At 44.8% G+C, this 23,036-nt stretch overlaps 1 protein-coding gene across 3 annotated transcripts in view; it reads left to right on the plus strand.

Moving 5' to 3' along the window:
* COL20A1 (collagen type XX alpha 1 chain) overlaps window positions 1-23,036 on the plus strand; it is a 52,191-nt gene that overhangs the window by 20,844 nt on the left and 8,311 nt on the right. For all 3 annotated transcript variants that reach the window (XM_064465407.1, XM_064465408.1, XM_064465409.1), the window contains 14 exons: window positions 510-642; window positions 6,639-6,781; window positions 7,419-7,548; window positions 7,848-7,904; window positions 10,783-10,821; window positions 12,794-12,932; window positions 15,117-15,259; window positions 15,641-15,750; window positions 16,545-16,703; window positions 18,682-18,759; window positions 19,373-19,459; window positions 21,256-21,309; window positions 22,292-22,387; window positions 22,890-22,943. In XM_064465407.1, the coding sequence (XP_064321477.1) occupies window positions 510-642; window positions 6,639-6,781; window positions 7,419-7,548; window positions 7,848-7,904; window positions 10,783-10,821; window positions 12,794-12,932; window positions 15,117-15,259; window positions 15,641-15,750; window positions 16,545-16,703; window positions 18,682-18,759; window positions 19,373-19,459; window positions 21,256-21,309; window positions 22,292-22,387; window positions 22,890-22,943 (1,422 nt within the window). The remainder of the gene's footprint in view (window positions 1-509; window positions 643-6,638; window positions 6,782-7,418; window positions 7,549-7,847; window positions 7,905-10,782; window positions 10,822-12,793; window positions 12,933-15,116; window positions 15,260-15,640; window positions 15,751-16,544; window positions 16,704-18,681; window positions 18,760-19,372; window positions 19,460-21,255; window positions 21,310-22,291; window positions 22,388-22,889; window positions 22,944-23,036) is intronic.

Below are 23,036 nucleotides of genomic sequence, written 5' to 3' on the forward strand. Positions count from 1 at the left end.
TGAGGAACACACAGAGGAGAATGACCAGAGGAAGAGCTTGTGCAGCTCAGAAAGACCTCTTCCATCTCAAGCTCCTGCTTTCAGTATAAGCGCAAACAGCAGTTGAAGTGGGATAAACACGCAAGTCTCTCATGCAGTGCTTCACATCTAGGCTGTAATAAGGGGGTGTTGGGGTTTCTGTTCCCAGCACATCTAAAAGGTGGAAACTGAGCAAAGGGATTTCATGCTCAGGGCAGGTTGACTGTCTTATGTCAGAGCACTGCACTGTGATACTGCTATCGCAGTAGCTGCTAAGTATAACGGGGCAGCAATACGTGGGCATCTACAATGCATTAGTCAAGGCTGGAATTTTGCCTTTGCTTAGATGTGTGCAACCCACAACAGTAAACTTTGTCCCCAAAGCCCAGTGCTAACTCCTGCCTATGGGCAATCTGTGAGACACTCGGATGGCATGAACTAGCTTGGGGAAGCCTGGGTATTTGACTGACTCGTTTCTTCCTCTGCTGCAGCTCTCCATTGCTGGAAACGTGGCAACTGCTGTCCTGCCAGGCTTACAGAAGAACACTGACTATAAAATATCCATCTGGGCCTATTACAAAGATGGTGCTCGAAGTGACACTGTTTCTGTTCAGCACAGGACCAGTAAGTGATCAGTGCTCGGTATTCACAGCCTAGAGGTAATAAACAGGGCACAAGATGCCTCAGAACCCATCATAGACCAGAAGCTCAGATCTTGTCATCTCCAGCTCTGAAAACCCAAACCTGAATATTTGAAAGTGGCTAGAGGTATTTAGCCTTCTTTTTTAAAGTGTTCTGAATTTGTCCTGAGAAAAATAGGCCGGGCAAACACAAGCAGGCTGGTGCATCTTATAGGCATCTGATACCCTTGCAATGTGTTTCATGTAGAACACATTGCTTTCCCCCCCTGCTTCTGTAGAGTGTACTGATGCAAATGAATTGGCTTTCTGCAGGGTGTTTGGCTGCACGTGTCACTGTGCTGCCTAATGGATGTTTCCTGAGAGTAAAATATTGTCTGTTACGGAGGGTGGGGATTTTTTCAGCTGCATCGTTGCTGAGCTGTGTTTCATCTGAGGGCACTTACAAAAATGAGAGAATCCTGCAGGCAGACTCTGCCTGGAAGCATTATCTAAATCTTGCTTTGTACAGGCAGGATATGAGGTTAAAAAGTGGCGCTCCCAGAGGTCCTCTTAATTAATATTGCTTGTATAATGGCTTTGTTGGCAGTGAATGGAATACAATTCATTCAACTGCAGCAGTCCTCTCTTCCCTCTCTCAGCTTTCAACTTCCTTTGCAGAATGGACACGTTTACGCTGGTGTTGAGCTGATGAAGCTCAGAGTAAATGGCAGTCTTGGAATAAGGAGGTTAGGTTTTGTTAATAATGAGGAATAATAAAAACATTTTTATATAAAGCTACCCCAAGCAAGCACCTAGGAGCTGCATACTGACAAGGAAAAACAAAATAAATTAAAGCATCCTACACATATATAACGATAAAGCAACAATTAAAGCTGTTTGGAAAATGCATGGCTACATTTTAAGCCATGAATCACAAAATGTCAGAGGAGCTCCCTCAGCCCACCGCAAATGGCATGCAATGGTGCCCTTCTAGGCGTATTTGAACAAGGCAGTCCTTGCTATTGTTGGCACCCTGGTGGGACATGGAAGGCAATTTGACTTCCACTTGTCAGCTGCAGTCCTTGTTCAGGAAGAAGGATGCCTTAGGGATGTCAGACTTTGACTTGCTGCATGAAGAAAGCAAAGCACTCGAAGAAATCAGGTGTGCAGCTGGACAGCCAAACCAGGGTCTCAGTGCCTGGGTGCTGCTGGTCAGTTTGCATGGAGTCAGGACAGTGCCACACACTTCTCAGGGCTAATATTTATGAGTGCAATCAATGTCTTTGATGGCGATTCTGTCCTTTTAATGTTCAAAGTAAGAACTGCCCACAGGGAAGAAGTGGCACAGGACAAGGGATGGATGATGATTTCCAGGAGGCAGTGCTGATCTTGGGCAGTTCCGAGGAAACTTGTGGATGACAGCAAATTGAGTAAGGCTTGTGCAAGGGTTATATGGGAAGATGTGGCATTAAACAGGACTCTGGGAAATTCTGGGATGTGGGTATACTTCAAACCTTTACTGTTTCAAGCAAAAGCTACCATCTTTTATTGTGCAATTAAGAGTGGTGAGGATGTCTGACAGGGTCAATCTACATGTCAGAGCTGGTGAATGGTAACTCACTCAGCCAGAGCATGGCAATCCCTTGCGGAAAATCCCAAACCCTTGGTTTGATTTTTACGAGTCCTTTGCACCCTAATTTTCATCATAAAATGAAATTCTGGGGGATGAAACGCCAGTAAAAGCTACCTAGACCTCCTCAGGATGGCAGACTTTGGGTTGCAACCTGGAGAATAGCAATAACCAGGCTATGCTGAACAAAACCAAAAGTACTCATTAGAGGAGGTTGAGAAACCACTCTTCCTTTCATCGTTGCTTTGCTCTTTTCCTGTTTCGGCAACGTGCCCTTATATAGGAATAGGCCAAGTAATTAACTTTCTCTTAACAATGTCTTGGTAGAATTTGCAAGAAACACTGAAGTTTAAGGGCAGTGACTGAAGTGAAACTCAGCAGGAAGCACTGGTAACACAAGCTTCTCTCCCTGTCCTTCATCCTCCCCAGAATAGTTTCTTCTTTGAAGGTCAAGGGAAAAAATGCCAGGTCAGTGTAATGCTCGTTGCATGCTGGTTTTGTGAAATGGAACCACTGTCCTGGGGGTGAGGTGAGAACACCAAGTTCATTTTATTTAGGAGCACTAATCCCTCTCGCCCCACTTGAAACGCTTTTCAAGGCCAAGCGACCCTGCAGCCACCAGTCCCTCACAGACAATAGATCATCAGAAACATCACCCTATCTTATGAAAACCAAAACCATTCATTACTGTGATGTGTCATTTGGTAGGCTTGGGATGAGGTTTCTCTTCTTCCTATCAGGCACAAAATTTGTTTCAAAGTTATGGCTTGATATTTATCCTCAAAATGTTTATGAATTCACCTTAAAGTGACTGAATAGCTTTAGTTGGAAAAGGAACAAAAGTTGGAGACAATTATATGGTGCAGGTCCCTTCTTATCTAACTCAGCACATAGCGTTTAAGATGTGCTGGTGTAATTATATATTCAGAGAGAGCAAGAGGGAGTAAAAATTACTTTTGGAGTTAAGATGTGTAGCTGGAAAAACTCAGATCCTCAGTCTTTTAAAAAAACCTATTATTATTTATTTGAATATTTAAATATTTACATGGAGTGAGATCATTGCAACATAAACAATGGAAATACCTTAATTTCCTTCCCACCACCAGTGCCAGGTGGTCTGGGTGTCCTTCTAGGAGGAAGACACCCCCCTGCCCCTGTGGCTGCACTAGCAAGGGAGGGCTGACAACCACCTCTCTCAGTCTCTGAGTCTAGTCCCTCTCTGCAATTGCCTTACTTCTATATGAGCCTGAAACCCAAGCGAAAACCTGATGCCAAAGGGAGTTCTTTAGTTGTTGCAAAATGCATGGAGCAAGTGGAATTTTTTCAATACTTAATGTTGACTAGGGGAAAAAAGTAAAAGTTAAGGATTATTTTTCAGTAACTCGGTTAAGCAAACCTTTCTCTGCAGGCTTACCAAGATGCAGAGCAGGAACAAAAGCACACTGGTGTATTTCCCACGGATAACAAAACTGTTACAGCATGCTTATCCACAGTTCTGACGTTTCTTCTTGTCCCTCTGTTATATTTAGACTGAAGTCTTATTTGAGTTAAGAGCTCTTCTTTCAGTACATTACTATAAATTTTTAAGTGTAACGAGGTCCTTATCCTTGACCAAAGACTCTACATAGTGACCATTTATCATATTAATAAACACCTTAGTGGTACATCAAACATATATAAACCTTCCACACAAGCTAGTGGGAGTGCGGAAGGTGCCTTTTGGGAGAGGAGTCTGTTGGGACATGGAGGTGTTGCTGAGTGGTGATCCTTGGAAGATGCTGGAAGGAGGGGTGGCTTTTGATCCTGCTGAGAAGCCAACGGGGATCTCTCTTTTCTACTGAGAGGAGGTCATTTCATCCAGGCTGAGGAAAAGGAGCTTGAACAAAATAAAAAAGTCACCTGTTTGTTCTGAAGAACAAGGATATTGGGGTCTCTCTCTGCCACAGAGTTTCAGGATTGAGGTGCCGAGGCAGTGGTGATATGAATGAACATCGGAGGACATGTTAGTGGTCATGGTGACACAGGGACTTTTCCCACACCAAAAGGACTGTGACTTGACTCAGGAACCTGAGCACTTTAATGTCTACTGTATATGTAACTGAATTTCAGCAGTATAATGAGTTATTCAACATGTCAGTTGAATTATCCTGTCACTATCCTTGCCCAGCTTAGCTCAAATCCTACCCAGAAGTCTAAAGTGAAGTTGCACTGTGTCCCAGTGTGGTGGAGCCATGAAAGAAGTCCCTCAGCTTGGCAAGGTGAGACAAAAATTAGTAAATAAGGACTCAGGAAGATCTTCATGAATTTGGCATCCTCCCCATCTGCTCTTAAAGTGTGTCTTGGAAGTTTCTGCCACCACGGCAGAGCATGCAAGCATGCCTCATCCTCTTCCCTGTAAAGAACGAGAGAGCAGCTTGGCTGGGAACTGCTGCTGAAGCTGAGCCACCCTGGCTGACCTTGCACTGAAGTGGATTGCAAAGTGCTTATGTGCCCCATTTTTCTAGTGAAGCTGTGACAGAAACATCTTCAGACTGGGGCTGATAAATGTCCTCAAGTTCTTTATCCAGCTCCTCAATAAGCTCTTCCTACCAGAGCATACATTGCAAATAATGGGTTGAAATATGGAGAAGAAGCTTCGACCCATGGCAGCAAGGGAAAAACATGGTCTATATAATCATTGCAGATAAGTATTTTGATGGAGCAGATTCCAGGGTTTGAAAATGTGCCTGTGATGCTGGTTAAACCCAAGACCAAGCAGCCTGGGACAACTCCGGTGGAGAAGCAGAAGTTCAAGAGGTAATCGAAGGCACAGATTGTGTCCTCTGTGTCAGAGGCGCTTCTTTCCTCCTAGGCAGCTTCAGGAGGTGACCTTTGCCCTGGCTGTCAGATCTATGCCATCAAACTCTGCTGGCCTGGGGGATTTCCAAGAATAAACCCAACTCAGAAGATTTTTCCCTAACTTTCCCTTTGTTCACTTACAGAGTCTCCACTTACCTCAGCTGAAGGAAATAGCCAATGCAGCCAGCAAAGACGCAGACGTATTGCACTGCACTAATAATAGTGCTGTTGAAGTGACTTTACCTCCCACACTTGTTTTCTTCTCCACTTTACCTTGTGGTGATGCACAGCAACAGCCTCCAGCCTCATTCAGCTGCCAGCAAAGTTGGTTCAGCTTCAGTAAAATAAGCTCATTTTATACAGAAAAGGAAAGGAGGATCAATGAAGATGCAAACGATCTTCATTCAACCTGTGCTCTAAGGTTACCCTAGACTTTGCTGGGTGGGCAGAAGAGCCTTACAGGTAAAACTGCAGAAAAGAAACCTCATAGCCTGGGTGTGTGTCCTTGACTGTCTTTAGGGCACACCCATAATATTTAGTCCCTTCCTTTTCTCTGTCCAAGACTTCTGTGTCTTCACACCAGCTTGGGTTCAAGGCCAGACATGTGCATTTATGCAGAGCAAGACTCTGGTTGGAAATGAGCTTCAGGAGCAGATGACCCCATGCTCTGAAGCCCCTTGTTTGAACAGTGGATGAATTTATCCCCCGCTCTGCCTTTCTCTTACGAACTCTCAGTCCCTGCTCAGAGAAAGCATTCCAGCATAACAGCCTCTGTCACCTGGTCCAGTCTGTTACATGTCATGACCCCAGGGACAGAAATGCATTTACACAATTAAAAATTGCTCAGCTTTTGTCTCTGGCTATTTCTGGCTGACCACGGCTCAGCCCATCACCTATTTGGGAACATCCGTACATTGCAGTGCAGGGTCAGAAAAGGGAGGGTAGCTCATGCACCATTTGTTATCCCCTCCTCGAGGCTGTGGGCATCGGTGTGAGAAGCGTGAGGCAAAACTGTTGTGTGCTGGCTGCTCTGGGATTTTTAAGAATACTTTTAAAAGAGAAGGAAAAAGCTGGAAAATATTAGAAATTGTGATGGATTAACTTTGAAGTGTGATCCAGGTTTAACCAGCAATCAAGATGTTTGTCCAGTGTGTCTCCAGATCTTTGAAGTTCAACTGCAGTTCAGCTCTGTATGAAGGATATCCTTCAGTGTTTGTGATATGTACAAAGGATGTCTTCCCCTTGTGTTTCCAGGGCTCTTCCCTTCTTCCAAGATTTTTTTCCAGGTCCTAGGATTTGAATTGTTGAATGCTTGAGATGTACTGTGTTGTACTCGGGCAGCCCTCACCCCCCCAGGATCTGTTTTCTCTCTTGCCTAGTCCCCAAAGTGACTGCTTTTCCTCTGAGCATAGGTTAACAGCACAGCAGAGCCTGAAGTGTTCAGAAACAGGCTTGAAAGCAAGTGCTGCTGGCCCAGTTTATAGACATTACTCCCTTGCTTTTATGTCATTCACCTTTAATCCCTGCCACAGATTCCCGGAGCCCGCCCACCAACCTCTTCATCGACTCTGAAACCCCCACCAGCCTCCAGGTCCACTGGACCCCCCCTGACGGACGCATACAGCACTACAAAATCACCTACAACCCTATTTCTGATGCCGGTGCTCAGCAAACAGTAAGTCTCCAGCTCCTTTGTACGTGACAGGTACTGGACAAGAGGGATGTGGGGACAATTTCATGCCCACGGGAACTCTGATCCCTCCGTAAGGGCTTACCATGGTTCACAGGAGTACAAAAACAAACCTCTTCCTCTGACTGGCTGATGTGTTGCTTTGTGAAGAGGACCTCCAGGCTTCATTGTCAATAAGATATTTGTGTCCATCGAAGCTGCTAATAATGCAGCTTTCTTCCCTCCCTGAATTGGGGTGGGGAATTCCTGGAGGCAGAGGGGTTCAGGATAAACCTACTGCACCTCGGACTTAGGGAAGTTAAACATTAACCTTTTAAACCCCAGATTTTCTACTCAAACCCAGAGTGGTTACCATACTGTAAGGCACTTCTGAGCCATTTGCATGGGGAATATCGGGCTCTTTACATAGTGAAATACTCTTCTCTTGCACATGGTCTGATGGCAATGCCTAACCAGGCTTCCTTGGCTTTCACCATTGCCTGAACTAAGCAGTGATGCTGCCCTGAGTCCTGCTGTCCCAGGATTCACCACTAGAACGCCTCCATGTAACTCCAGGGTGCGAGTATGAGCTATAACGGGGAAACCTGCACAAACGTTAGGCTCTTTTTCCACCCCGCTGTAGATCATGGCTTCTGGCAAAAGTAGCAGCGTGACCCTGCAGTCGCTCCTGCCTGATCGAGCCTACAAGGTGATCCTTTCTGCCATCCACTACACGGGAGAGAGCGAGAGCACGTCCACAACGGGACGGACGGGTAAGTGTATCGGTCAGCACGTGCACGTTTCATAACCTTCCGCACATCAGCCCTGAGGCAATCTCTAGTGGGGCAGCGATGCCCTGGCTTGCACTGGGCTGTGACCAAGGCCAGGGTTTTGCTCAGCAGGGTAGGCTACTAGCCTTGACAAGGGAAAATCCTGCCTCAACTTCTGCACTCCTCCTGTGCAGTTTTTGCGATTCCAGGATGACTGGGAAGGGCCGGCGACCACCCTGGTCTTGAGCCAGGCATTGCTGTCCTGAATAACAAGCTCATGTGTGCATTGCTTTTTCTTTCAGCTCCTGTGCTGTCTAAATTCCCTTCAATACGAGGATTCGTTCCATCCAAAACAGAGGGTAAATCACCTCCTATAAAATATTGCTTTGGGTTTGGGGCTGGTTTGGGTTTTGGGGTTTTGTGGTTTTTTGTGGTTGTTTTTTTGTTTTGTTTGTTTTTTGTTTTTTTTTTTTTTTTTTCAGTAACAAATCACAGTGTGGGCTCTGCAGGGCAGGCAGGAGTGGGTATGTCATTTCTTTACAGATGCCTCTGGGGACTGCCTGAGGACAGCCAGAAACTACATAACTTCTTAAAATCAGACTCACTTAGTAAAGAAACTGACAGTATTTTTAGAGGATTTCTGCACAACTTGACCAAAATGGAGCAAAGGGGATGATGACAAGTTCCAATTTAAAGTTCCCTGTAAAGTCTCTTAATAAATTTAATGAGCATATGTTTTCATATGCTGATATAAAGCAAACTATTAAATGGATTAGCGAGAAGTGCTGAATTAACAGCGTTATAAAAAGTTATTAAGAAGCAAATGTTAGAATACGGATATTGGGGTAGTAATGCCTTTTCCTGTCTATTAGAAATGATTCTGAACAAAACTTCAGTTTTAAAACATATCGAGGCAAGCCACGAAGGAAGACTGAATCAGATTAGATGAGAAAATTTTAGTTTCTACCCAACAAAGAACGTACCATACTAGGTTTTCAAGTGGCTTATTGAGGCAATCTACAGATGCTCAGACCACGATGGAAAAGTCCTGTGAAGTTTGAAGTAAAAACAATCCTCCCATAAGGCTGATGAGTCACCTTGTTGAATTTAATATGGCTGATGGGCTATGATAGCTGAAAAGGCAATAGGAGAAATATTAAATTCTGTATGTTTTATAAAGTAACTTTTTTAAGAAGTGAAGATTATATGTAATAATGCTGGGAAAACAGTTCGATGTGCAGTAGAAGACTAAAATATTGATATGTAACAAAATTATTGAGAGAAATGTTCTCACGTTGCAAGAGTGAACTTTTATTTTACAGTGAATAACTGCATTTGGCTGGGACTTGGGGAGAAAAACAAAGAACAAAGATAACAAGAGAGCAGAAATCCTAGGCTGGAAAGCCTAGGAAAAATCTTCAAAGCAGAAGTGCATACCTCCAGTGTCGGGGATCCTTACCCTGACTGATATGCTTTGTTTAAGCTGAGCATTGCCCCATCAAAGAGCTGTGAGCAATCCAAGTGCTTTCAGCCTGGGAAGGAAGTGAGGATTGCCAGGGATGTCAGCAAGAGGGACCCTGGGCTCTGGGCAAGGGTCAGAAAGAGCTCCCTGACTCCCAAGCAAGAAAGTCAGATACCTGGTAAATGGGCAAGTTTATAGCCTGCTTATATGACTTTGGGGGAAATTTATCCCTGTTTTTTTTCTTTCTCTTTCATTGTACCTCGGTTCTGAGCAATGCTTTGCCTTTGGAGAGCTGGTTGGTTTCTGGAAGCAGAAGGGAAAGAGCACTGTATAGTTTGTAGCCATAAGTCAGATCACCCTGGATGCAGGACATTGCTCCACAACCAGGGGCTGGTCAAGCTCAAAGAGATGATTTTGTAGCTCAAGTTTCAGTAACTGATATCTTAACTGGTTTCCATAGATTCCTTCAATAGTTTTGTACTGAATTCTACAGGAGTTATGGTATGTGTGTATATAACTATGGATCAGGCTGAATAACAGAGGTCATGGGAACTTGTGTCTTTGTGGTTTAACTCTTGGCTTCAGCAGTCCCATGACCATCAAAGTGAGAGGTTTGGGTGCCCTCTCTTTGATGTATGTCTTGATCATGAAAAATGGCATTGGACTCCTATAGACTTAGGAATCTCAGGTGCCTTGGAGAGGGTGAGTCACCCCCCTTTAAATTTTTTACACATTTTACAGGAGTTAGGTATGGAAAATTGGAAGCCCTGCTTTCCTGATGAGGTATGAAATGGCATTGATGCAAGACTAGCAATAGCAAGGCTATAACGAAGCCTCTATATAATGACCTGCTAGATTCTATTATACTGATGACCTAGAAAACCATTTATGAAATAGCCCACCTTGTCAAGTGTCCTTGATCTTCAGGGACGTTTCTCATTTTGCAGCAAGCATTCCCTTTGTCCCAGCTCCATCTGGCATCCATGGCTGGGGATTTACACGGCAGCACATAATTGAAAGTAGCATTTGTGTGCTGTTTTCTAAAACGCCCCCTTACCTGTGCCTTTTAAATGGAGAGTGCTCACAACTGTGGTGCCTCATATTCCAGCTTCACATCCTGGTCTTTTCTCCTCTGGTTTTGCTTTCTGTCCTGTGGCATCTTAGAGGATTCATCAAGGGAATTTCTGAAAGGCAAACTGCAAAACTTTGCCAAAACTGTGTTTCCCTAAAGCGTTTGAAAGCCAAAATCTCAGGTTGATATATATATTTTTGCTGTGTCTATTTTGAGTTTCAGGTACAATATTTGGAACTGCAGATATTTTTCTTTATTTTACAATACCTGTAAGGTGCCTGTTGCAGTAAAAGTGCTGTTTAAAAAAATAACTTAGTGTTTTGATGTCTGTTTTTAAAGAAAAACTTGCAGAACATGATGCTCCCTTGTATTTCATATTGTAAAGTGCCAGATGAGTTAGTCAAAAGAAAGCAGTCATGAAGGTGCTTGATGATGAAAGACATTTTTATTTTTGTGATGGGCAAGCCAAGGAACAACCTTTATGTTCGCATAAACATAAATTCTCTCTTTCTATATATATATATATATATATATATATATAAAAGAAGGTTAAAGGCCAGGCTTTGAATTAAGCTGTAGAATATTCTGGGTTTTGTGTGGTTTTCCACTGCTCTGCCTAGAGGAATTGTTTTAATTTTGCTTCCATAATCTCCTATTGTCTTCTTTTCCCTAACAGTTTTTCCCTTTTATTTTCATCTCACAGCCTGCCCTACCATCAGCTCTACTGAAGGCTCCGTACGAGGTACAGTAGCATATCAAGCCCCACTGGTGCTGGGCTGTGAATATGAAAACACTACTTGCTCTTCTCTTTCAAGAACTATGCAGGAGCTGGGCAGGGAGGAAATGGTTTCCCTGTCCTGAGGGAAGGGTGAGAAGTTTGAGAACTGAAATAGGAAAATATTCTCTATCAGGTAGAAGACTATTCTGCACTAACTGAATTGGTATGCCTCTGCTGTTCCACCAGCTTGTGCTCTCAGCAGTTAGTGGTCAATGCTGGGATTTTCACTGGCTTTAAGGAAGCTAGGCTTCAAACTGCTGTCGAATTTCAAGGGGATTTCAATTCCTAAGCCATATAGGCTCCTTAAGAAAAACTCAGTCTGTCACTGAGATCACCTTTGCATCCTCTGGAGGAGGTATGGGATACCTGAAGAGCTCTCTGCAGTCAGGCTGTACGGACTTTGCTAGGGTAGCAAGTTCCTGTTTCTCCCGTCTATGCCATAACCCCTGTTCATGCTGTTGGGGTTGCTGTGTGTGTTTGTTACTTAGCAAGCAATTAGTTCTGCTTATAAAGTGATATCACCTCCTTCTCAGAGAGCTTTGTGACATGGGTGAGACTGGGAAACTGGCCTCAGTTCTCAGCGCTGCTGTTACTCCATGGCTGAGACACTTCATCTTTGCTCTGCTTCCACCCTTGACCCTCGCAGCTCACAGGGATGTGCATCCCTGCCCGGGAGGCTCTCGGCGCTGTTGCCCTGTCTATGGATGCAGAAGCCAAAGCAATCAAATCATAAAGCCACGACAAATGCTGACCTCTCCTCCTCCTCCTTGTTGAAGGTGGCAGGAGTAGCCCGTTTCCTTGGCAGGTCACTGAAACCATTACATAGCAGATTCACAATATGATAATAATATGATTATATTACAATATGTTTCTAATTGTGACTCAAGCCTTGTTTTCAGTTTTTACACCACAATAATTCCTGCATGTTTTAAAGGAAGTTCCAGTGCCAGAAGTTCCATATCAGAAATCAATGTCTCTCAAGTAGGTAATCTTTTTGGGAAACTTCTTAGTCCTGTTGGAAAATGAAGGAAAAAAAAAAAAGCATCCTGAACCAACCCCCAAGGTGAAATAAAAACTCAGTCCCAGAAGCTGCAGAAGATTGTAAACTGTGAAGGGGTGAGGGAATCCAGACTGAAAGCACCGCATTGCAATGAAGTTGTAGCCTTTCCATTTGCTAAAGAATGAGCTATCTCCTTCATCCCAGCCTGCTGCAAACTCAGATAAACTAAAAAAAGGAAAGAATCCCAATTGCAAGATCTTGTCTTACTGAACAGAAGACTGAAATGAGAAAATGGCTCCGAGCTTTGATGGTGAGCTGGGAGAGTTAGATGAAGCTGCACGAGCCAGGGAGGTGATGTCAGAAATGTGAGGGGAGAATCTCTGTAGACCACATAAGGCAGGTCACCCCTGGGTGTCTCATGAAAATAGAAAGAAATGGAAATGCTCATATTTTTAAGTTCTTTCCTAATTTTTCTGACTTTTACGTATAAGGCAATTCAGAGCAGAAATAATTCTCTCCCCCTGCAAGCAATTAATGGACTGATTCCATGTCTTTTGAAGATAATATTTTTGCATCTAGTTGAAAAGGAGAAATTGTTGGAGTAGCTTCTTTCTCATCTGTTTTTCATTCTGGAGTTCTGAAGCCACAAGTGTGAAAATCTCCATCTTTAGTCTGCTCTTCTCCAAGAGGAGAAGATTACAGCAAATGTGTGCAGGGAGTACAGACACAAACCATTTTCCTTGGCTGCCACTTGGGAAGTACACTCCAGGTTTCTAGTGAGTTTGCACAGCCTTGCTGGTGTCTGTGTTGCTATGGTGTCTTCTCCTATTGCCTTCTCCCTGCTAGCTGGAGGCTAATTCTACCCACTCCGCATCCACACTTCCTTTGTACTCTTTTCTAACCACTTATTTGTCTGTTTTTGTTTGTCTCTTCCAGGGTTTGATATGATGGAAGCTTTTGGCTTAGTAGAGAAGGAATACGCCTCCATTAAAGGCGTAGCTATGGAACCATTTGTATTCAGTGGTTCCCGTACCTTCACCCTGTTCAGAGACACTCAGCTCACCCAGAGGACCAGGTGGGAGCAGAGCTGTGACCAGCATCACCCTCATCGTCAGTCTCGTGCATACACATTAGCTATGCTCACATCAGGGAAGATCACTGATTTCTGGACGAATGATGTGGCCCCACTGGCAACTTCAAAATGAAGTTATAAGGATGATGAGCTAAATGAAAGCATGAGTAGACTGAAAAGAACGCCAGAGTATTTTTCCTTAATATATTAAGGAATTAACCTCTGACTTTCTTCAAGATGAGTATGGAATATGTCATGCAGAAGTTAAGGGCACACTATAGGGGTATTCATTATATCCTTTTGTGCAGCAAAGCACTTCACAGTGAGATTTTTTTTCCCTTTTTACAAAATCACTTTTTCCAGCAGGGTTAGTTGCTGTGATGAACATAAGGATCGTGTCATGTATGGACACCGCACAATTCTTTAGGCATTCTATCCACAACCACATACACTTCGATAAGGGCAGTTTGAGGCCACATTTTCATTTTCAGTCCCGTCTCCCAACATCTCTGGTTTGGAGACAGATCTCTGCTTTAGAAAATATTAGCCTCATAGCTGCTCTCTGCAGCTTGGTCCTTACTGATGAGAGGGAATAACCACTGACTCTGGGTTGTGACTTGACCCTGTTTCATTGTATATGAGGGTTCTCCACAGGGTCCCAAGTGGGCCAGGCAGCTCCCATGACCTCACACATTTTTTATGACTATGCATCAGGAATTATCTAACTCCTGACATTCAGTGCTACTTTGTTTAAAGCCTAATTACTGAGGCACTGGCTCAGTTTTAATCTTAGTTAAAGAAGCAAAGCTTCTTAGAGTAAACAGAGTGGGGGAGGTTCAGAGAATTCTTTGGTTAAATACTCAGAAAGTTATGGGCAAGTCCTTTTGTTCAGCTGGTACATATGCATTTCAAGGACATTGCTCCTTCAGAAACAGAAAGAAATAAGAACCTGACATTACTTATGAATCAGCCCTGAAAAGATGCTTGATGAGTTGTGTATATGCCCATGCAAATATGTCCTGTTTCAGATTACAGATGTATTTCAGGCATAACCAATTTGACCTTCCTCGTTGCCTTGTATCCTCTCGCTGCCGCTCCTGCCCAGTGTGCTCTGCCGGGTTCGGCAGCGGCTGCAGAGGGAGCTGGGTTCCTGCCAGCAGCTGCTGATGGGCATCACTGCATGTCATGGGTTCCAGCTCTCGGGCCAAATTTTGCAGCCGGGACATGGGGACCCAAAGGGGTGTTTCTGTGGTTCTGTGCTTATCCCTGAAGGACATTAAAATGGATTTCTGCCAAAGCTTAAAGATTTACCCTGTGCTATACAATGACCGTTCCTCCTTGAAAAGGAGACTTGGGGAAGTGTTTTGGAGCCTGGCAGGAATGTTTCATAAGCTACCACTGGACTCTAGTCTGAAACGCCTTAAGGCTGCACTCACTGTGTCTTGGCATTCATAGAATCACAGAATGGTTTGGGTTGGAAGGGACCTTTAGAGGCCATCTAGTCCAACCCCTGCAGTGAGCAGGGACGTCTTCAACTAGATCAGGGTGCGCAGAGCCCCATCCAGCCTGACATTGAACATTTCCAGGGATGGGGCATCAACCACCTCTCTGGGCAATCTGTGCCAGTGTTTCACCACCCTCATTGTAAAAAAACAAAAAAGTTGTCTTTATATCTAGTCTAAATCTACTGTCTTTTAGTTTAAACCCATTACTCCTTGTCCTATTGCAACAGGCCCTGCTAAAAAGCTTGTCCCCATCTTTCTTATGGTCCCCCTTTAAGTACCAAAAAGCTGCAGTAAGGTATCCCTGGAGCCTTCTCTTCTCCAGGCTGAGCAACCCCAACTCTCTTAGCCTTCCTTCACGGGAGAGGCGTTCCATCCCTCTGAGCGTTCCCTGAGGCAGCTCTGGTATTGATGGATTGACACCAACAGCTCCACCTGGGCCTCCCCACAGCACGAGGGGAAAGCCCTCGAGGGCTCATCACTCAGCACAGGCTTCAACAGCCTGAGATGCTCAAAACGTAGGGACCAGGGTCTCTCCTGGCACGTCACACTCAGCTCCCGGGGGTGAAGCTTTTCCAGGCGACCCTGCCCAAGAAACACGATGGTGAGCCCTGTCTGTAGGATGTTGCCTGATGGCTCTCGCTGCTTTAAGCCACTGACGCTTGCTCGGCTTGTCTCATTCCAGCGATGTCCACCTTTTTGCAATCCCACCCGAGCACACCATCAGCATCCTCCTGCGCCTCCTGCCCGAGACCCCCAAGGAGCCCTTCGCTGTGTGGCAAATAACAGACGAGGACTTCCAGCCTCTCCTTGGTGTTACCCTTGACCGTAAGATTTCTTGTTGAATGCATTAAATTCAGGTATTTGCATACATTTCTGCGAGCAGCAGAACTCATTTTGGTATTCACTTGGAAAGTTTTAATTTTTTTTTCTTATATAGCAGCAGTTTTGGGGAAGCTTTATTGTTGCTGACAACATTGCATTTTAAATACTGCTGAATGCAATTAAAAGACATATTTTCATTTTTATTCTACTTGTATTCTTTATTCTTATATATTATTTTTCTTTTGCATTGTTTAGAAGTATTTGATTATAACATATGGAGTCTTTCACCATGTATAAGCCTATTTATTTACTGTTGTTCAGTATGTGGGTGAAATCTATTTATCTTTTAATTCTAAGCTGTTATTTGTCTTATTTTCCCTGTAGCCAGTAAGAAATCCTTGACCTATTTCAATCATGACTACAAGGCTGATTTGCAGGAAGTTTCCTTTGACCAGCAGGAAGTGAAGAAGATATTCTATGGGAGCTTTCATAAGGTCCTTATCAAGCGAGGGAGAAATGTGTCTCACGATCTCACGCCAGTCTGAGAGTATTATGCCATCAGTGTGTATTTTTCAAAGCGAGGAGTGATTATACAAATGTTTTGCATCCAGATTGCTAGGGAACTGGCAAACCTATTTGATATGCTGAAGTTTATGGTTGTAAAGAGTTACGGTTCATCACATGTTCAAAATATGATTTCCACAAATTGATATCTTTCCTTTTCCCCAGAAACTCCAGAGCTGAGAGGTTTTAGGTCTTAATAATCAGGAAAAATTGAAAATCAATTTTCTTTTTTTTTTTTTTTTAATTTGGTGTTTTGATGACCATTTAGTGCTGGAAGGAAGGGAAAAAAAAACCCACAAACCAATGCAGCCTTGTAAGAAAGCCATGTTATAACTCATAAGAGGGGTTTTTTTTGTCATCTATGTCCTCAGAGCAAAGGTATTCCACTCAAATGAGCAACGAGTGCTTTCTATCAGTAGCTGTAGGTAGTTTCATTATTCAGCTGGTTCTGAAAATGGAATTATTTAATACTGCAACTCTAGAAAGGCATTCACAAGGGGAGGTGAGGGGAACATCAGGGGAAAGTGTTTCACGCTACTGTTTCACAACAGACACAGCATATACTGAAACATATTCCTGAGCCCCCTTGATCCATTTGGTCATTAAAAGCACACCACTGGTAACAGCAGCGGTCTGGGAACTGGGCAGAAGGTGTTACTCTCTTTAAAAGACTCCCCCATCTCATCATGGAGCTCCAACCTGCCTCTTTCCACCTGCTGCCCAGGTGCATGTAGCCGTGAGCCACTTCAAGATCAAACTCTATGTGGACTGTAAGAAAATAGCAGAGAAACCTATCAACACCGTTGGCAGCATCTCCACCGCTGGCTTCATCATGCTGGGAAAAGTGACAAGGACCAGAGGACCCAGGAGCGGGTCTGCATCGGTGAGTCCCCAGTGGTGCTGTTGGAGAGTGGGGAGGCTTAAAGTTGGAGCTGGATGAGGTGGGCAGGTGGAGGGGAGTGCCATCTTGCATCATTCTCCCTCTGAATGCCTCCAAACACTGCTGTGATTCACGACCATGTCCTGATCCCGCTGCTCTCTGTGATTTTAATGAGCTTTCCTACCGTGGTGTTTCTCCCCTTCGCCTCCTACCTCTGTTTGAGGTCTGTGATCAGAGGCAGCAGCGTGAGCACTTCCCGGAGGTGCTTTCAGCTGGCTGCTTTATCTGGGGACCGTGAAGGCACAGATCCTGCTCTAAAAGATGCTGAAGCCCACAGTGGGGTTTGGGAATTTCTTCTGCAAGGGAAGGTTGTGCACATCAGCTCCCGGCGAGTGACACTGGGAAATGCCAGTGACTGAAGGCAACAGGACTGGATGTGCCTCAGTCTCCAGTGTGTGTGGGCTTGCCCATCTGCATACAAATGATAGGACAATAATCTTCAGTACAGGGGCTCTTTGTCAGCTGCTACTTGGAAAAAAACCAACCCAAACACTCAGTGCCAGCCTGCGGGTATGTCCTTACCGCGTCGCACAGCGCTGCAGAGTGCCCGCTCACTGCAAGAGAAAAGACAAAGGGAAAGTGTGGACCTGGTGTCAAGTCCCTGTGAGAGCCCAGTGCATGGTCCTAAGGGCAAAAACACCCATGTATGCCATCGCCTGGCAGTCTGTTGGCATACTTACTCCACAAAACTGGAGTGTTAAATATGTGCAGAATAAGGGGCAGGTTCATCACTCACAATGTGCTAGTGGGACTATAGAAAATCGTTCACGACTTATGTGAAGCTTTTACTCCTCAGCTCAGCTTTTAGATCTCAGAGTCCAGGGGGAAACAGTGCATCAGTTGATTTACAACTTCCCGTGCCTCAAAGCAGTGCAGTAAAATCAGTTTGTCCCATATGCCTCCCTAAGAGCAAAGAGAGGAGCAGAGGTCAGGGATATACCAGTGGACATTGGAATTGTCTGTAAGATACAGGGTCAGCTGTATAACAAACCAGGGGACAGTGGCATTCAAGCTGTATTTACTTATTTCCTAAATAAATTCTGTGGCAATTTAATCCAACAAGGCAGGAATCCTTGCTCTCCTTGTCTCTTCCAGATTCTCCCTAGTAGCGGCTTAGCTAGACAGATCCAGCTCAGTAATGAACAGCTTTGTGCTGTCCCTACACCCATTGTCTTTCAAGCCCAGCAAAGCTTCAAGTCTTCCACAGCTCTGCTGCCCTTGAGAAGACTGAGTGTCTCACTACTGGTTATCGTGGACCCTTATTTAATTTAAGATATCTTTAAATGCTGCTTGATCTATGAGGCTCATTTATATCCGTATACTGCATGCCACACTCCCTGGGCTGTACAGCCTGCTCATTGTTAAATGCATGGAATGGAAGAAAAAAAGATGAGAAATGGCGTCAAGGAAAGAAAAAAAACCCCTCTGCCTCTTTATTTGGGTTTAGCTTTGTGCAGTGTGTGCTCTTTTGATAAACAGAAGGGGAAGGTGGGTCTGTTGTGAAGGTTGTGGTTGGGGTTTCTTGGGAGGGCATCACATCTGTCCTGGGAAATGCTGCTTGCCACACTTACTCTTATCTCCATGCCCCTAAGGGAAGCAAAGCAGTTTGCCTTCACATTTTGGTGATGCTGAAGCCCAATTACTTGAGAAGCTGCCTGTTGTTGCAGGACTGTGAGTAAATTGGACACTTGGCTTCTGCAGTGAGAAGCTGCTTGTTGACTTGCTTAGTAGGACACAGAGACTAGAGGGCTTGTTAAACACTCAGTGGCCAGGGGTACTTTTCATGTGGCTTTTTTGGGCTCAATTATATATGGACCATACGGAGGAGTCCTGTTATTTTTAGCACTTGAATGTCATGAGAGTTGGTGATGGACTGTGTGTGCCAATGCCGCTTTTTTGTCAAACGCTCTTTTTTCCGCAGTTCCAGCTGCAGTCTTTGCAGATCGTGTGCAGCAGCGTAAGGGCAGAGGAAGACAGATGCTGTGATCTCCCAGCACTGGTAAGACAAGAAGGACCACTCTGCTAATTGACATGAAGCCGGGGATGATGAAACAAGTCCATGGCACTGAAGTGACACTGCAAATTGTTTTGGTAGACCCAAAAAGGAAACAATTTATTTTTCCTCTTCTCTTTGGAATAACATGTGTGTTTCTTGAAGTGAACAAAACTGTGTTTGGTACAAAAGGAAAGAAAACTCAAAATCCTTGTGTAGTGTATATCCCTCCTGTATGAACTCATCTGTGACAGCAGCCCTGACAGTCCTACAGCTTTGCTGCCATCTCAGCCCTGAGTCACAGCACCCCCCTGCTCTTCCTTTCAAGTTTTTCTTCCAACACAGAAAGTTGCTTTGTAGGGTGTATAAATACTTAGCAAGGAGAAAAACACATCTTCCAGTATGTGTTATGCAAATTTCAGGCAGGGCTGGTTCATACTTTTTTGTCTAAACTTGTTATTTGATGGGAAAAAAACCCACAAGTTTGCAAAAAATCTCTTGGCAGAGTAAATTTCTGCTTTTCTCCAACTGAATTTTGGAAAAAAGAAAGCGTTACCTGTGATCCATCCTGCTCTTGCTACGCAGCTGGTCATGCCACTTTGGCTTGCTCTCATTTCAGAGGGATGAGGAGACCTGCCCTACGTTAGCTCCTGCCTGCTCTTGTACTTCTGGCCGCCCGGGCTTGCCAGGACCTCCAGGTCCCCCGGTAAGTTCACTTTTCTACATGTTCCTTGCACTGGTGTTGCTTTGTGTTGTTTGGGTATGCCAGGTGTGAGGATAACACTTCTGGGGCTTCACAAGGTTTGAGAATCATAGATTCATTTAGGTTGGAAAAGACTTAAGATCTTCAAGTCCACCTGTTAACACTGCCAAGTCTACCACTAAGCCATGCTCCTAAATGCCAGGTCTACACTTCTAAATACCTCCAGGGAAGGTGACGCTGCCACTTCCCTGGGCAGCCTGTTCCAATGCTTGACAACCCTTCCAGTGAAGAAATTGTTCATAATGTCCAACCAAAACCTCCCCTGGTGCAACCTGAAGCTGTTTCCGCTCGTCCTATCTCAGGGGTCTTTGAAGTCCATCTTGTGCCAGGGCAAGGCTGAGTCATTAAGTATGTAACATGGGATAAAGGGCAAATGCAATATTTTTGCCCTATCCATTATGGATGCAGGAGAGTCACCATGGGCTTAAATTGCAGGAGGAAACATTCCAGTTAACACTAGGAAGCAGCTATCAGAAAGTTTTCATTTTGGAAGCTTTGGGAAAAACATTTTCTTTGCACTAGGCAGCTGAAATCTTTCATCCTGTCCAGGCACCCCATTTCAACCACTCCAGGTGCTTTGCTCCTGGAAAATAACTGTTAAAAAACAACTGGCCTCCTTGCTTAAGTGAAAAGGTTTCAGATCACCCCTTGCATTACTGTGGTTTAACTGAATTCAGTTCCATGCTTTGCAAAGAACAGCGCCTCGTTGCAGAGCAATTATGTGCTCATTCTGGTGGAAGTTTAATTACACGGCACACTCCACTATCACAGTTTGCTTCAGTATCCTAAGTGCATAATTACCAGCTTGCATTGCCCTGTGGTTTAAACATCTCTGCAGTACCACCCTCTAAAGAGCAAGACTCTTTCAAGCATTAGAGAAAATACATATTTGACACACGACCTTATCCTCGCACCACTAAACCCTTGGTAATTTGCTGCAGTTACAAGAGCACTCGTTGCTATTTTTAAAACTCTAGTTACCAAGAATGTGTCCCGCTTTGTATTTATCACTGTCCTTAATGAGTATTTTTGACCAGGTCCAGCTGACTTCTGAAATGAGCTTCTGAAAGCACCTTTCCCAAAGCTACCTGCCTGTACTTCTTAACCCATATCCATTGGGTTTTTTAAGAGTCAAGAATAGAAACTTTATATTTTTTTTAGATTAAGATGTCAAAAGTTCATGTGATATTGGTTCATGCCAGAAGATTGGTTTCTGTTCTTCATCCAGCAGTCGTGCAGATGCAGAGCTAAGCCATGTCTCCCCAGAGCTGGTTGCTGTCCCTGATCTCAGCATGTGTCTGTTCTCTCAGGATACTATAAAAACCAACAGAGTCCCAAAGGGTTGTAGACAGGAGCACCTCTTCTTTTTCTTCTCAAGTGTGTTCCCATGTTCATGTGTCACCACTTCTCCATTCATTGTCTCAGCACAGATTTGTGAGGGGAGCTGAAGGGAGGAGGTTGAACAGGTTGAAAGTTCATCTCTTCCTGCTGGTGGTGAGCGCGTTGTACCCACTGCCTGTCACAGAGGGGCTGTGCTGTCCTCTCTTCTCCCCTTTTTTCTATTTGCAGGATTACTTGATTAATTTTCTATCTGACTCCATTTGCTGCAAGCTCTCTGGGGCAGGAAACATCTTTTGCTGTGCACAGCAAAGTGCATCAACTTCTGTCCTCTAGGCTCCTGGTTACACTGCAGTAAAGATTATGATATTGATAACAGCAGCTTTGTGTCCTACTGGCAGGGCAGCCCTGGGAGGAGAGGACCACAAGGGGAGCAGGGAGAGCCAGGGCCCAAGGTGAGTCCTAATACTCAGCTCTACTGCTGGCCATGTCTGCTTCAGGCTGTGTCGGAGGCAGGATGCAAGAGTGCGGACTCCTCAGTACAGCTGGACGTGTTCATCCCTGGTCTGAGCTGGACTTGTTAGACTGGGGACTGTCTCACTGCACCAAGCAGAGCCCAAATCAAGCCTTAAAGACTAACTCATCGAGGAGGATGGGATCACTTATAACTAATTAATGCTTAATTGGGCTTTGGAAATTGAGATGATGAGCCTGATTGCACCGAATTAGTGCAGTGTACGTGGTCAGCAGTGTTCTCTGAAAGCAGCCATGCTGGAAAATGGTTCGTCTCTGTGCTGTGCTGCTTCTGGCTGCCAGGCTTCCAAACCAGACAGATTGGTACTGCTCTGGGGCAGAGCAGCGTGAGGAGCAAGGCAGAGCAAGAGCCACACAAAGCCTTCAGGAGCAGCCCTGAGGTGAGCATAAGGAATGGCTGGGTCTGAATCCTCAGACCCTGGGGACTGGAGCAAGCCCTAGTGCAAGTGTTCACTGCTCCACTGACCAACCCAGGGCAGAGCCAGGCCAGCCCATTGGTCCCCTTCTTTGGGATAACATCTGGGAAAACAGCATGGTTACAGGGGAAAGATTTTGGAAAATGAATGAGAACGGATGCAGATATTGGCCACAGGTTAAGGAACATTTCCCTTTGCTCTCTGGTCACCTTGAATAACAAGAATGACCCACTGCTTGGGAAGGGGAATCATGCTTTGCAAAGCACCATCTGCAGCTTTGCTGTCTTCTCCCATGAAAGATGCACCAAAACCCTGGACCTGAAAGGCAAAGGCAGCTGAGGTTACTAGAGATCTCCTCACTGTGCTGACTCCATCCTGAACCCTGTAGACAGTTCATGCTGACGCAGGACATGCAGTACAGTCCATGTGGAGAGCAGGCTCTAATTGTTTTCTTTCCATATGTTTGATTTCATGTCTTTGGCTTTAGGGTGAACCAGGCCCACCTGGACAAGTAGGGCCAGAGGGTCCCAGTGGCCAACAAGGCTCTCCAGGTTCCCAAGGAATCACGGTTCAGGGTCCTGTGGTATGTCATCTCTTCCACTGCCTTTTTTTTGCCACTTGCTCTTTGCAGTTAGAACATGCCTCAGAAATGAAGCCCCCCAAAACGTGATCTATGTATTTATATCATCCTTACTGACATCTGGACAGCTGCACTAGAGAGAGATGATGATCATTTTTTTTCATGCTGACAAGGCCCTGCACTTAGTCATTCTGGCAAAAGACTGCTTTTGTCCAGACTCTCCCTAACATGCCTTTAAAAAAAACAGCCCAGTGGAGTATTGAGGCATTTTTCTTTGCTATGATCATAATTTCTTGGCAAGGAGTAGAGGTGGAGGCTGCTGCCTGCATGTCTGGAATGGCAGAATCCCCGTGCACATGCTGTGACCACATGCACATGTGATGCACGTGCCGTAGCACCACAGAGAGCAGGAGCAACCTGGGACGTGCATGCAGCACAGCAGGGTGCTGTTTGCCTGAAAGGATGCTGTAGCGCGCCTAACTATGTGCTTCTGTTTTAATCCAAGGGACCACCAGGAATTAAAGGAGAGAAAGGAGACACTGGAAGTCCTGGCATGCAGGTAATGGTAGACACCATTCCTTCTAATTGTCTCAAAGTTTTGCCCCTTTTTCTCATTAATTACTTTAAGCAAGATTGAAAAAACATAGAGTTG

Source organism: Phalacrocorax carbo, chromosome 14 (assembly GCF_963921805.1).
Source record: "Phalacrocorax carbo chromosome 14, bPhaCar2.1, whole genome shotgun sequence".
NCBI classification, from domain to species: domain Eukaryota; kingdom Metazoa; phylum Chordata; class Aves; order Suliformes; family Phalacrocoracidae; genus Phalacrocorax; species Phalacrocorax carbo.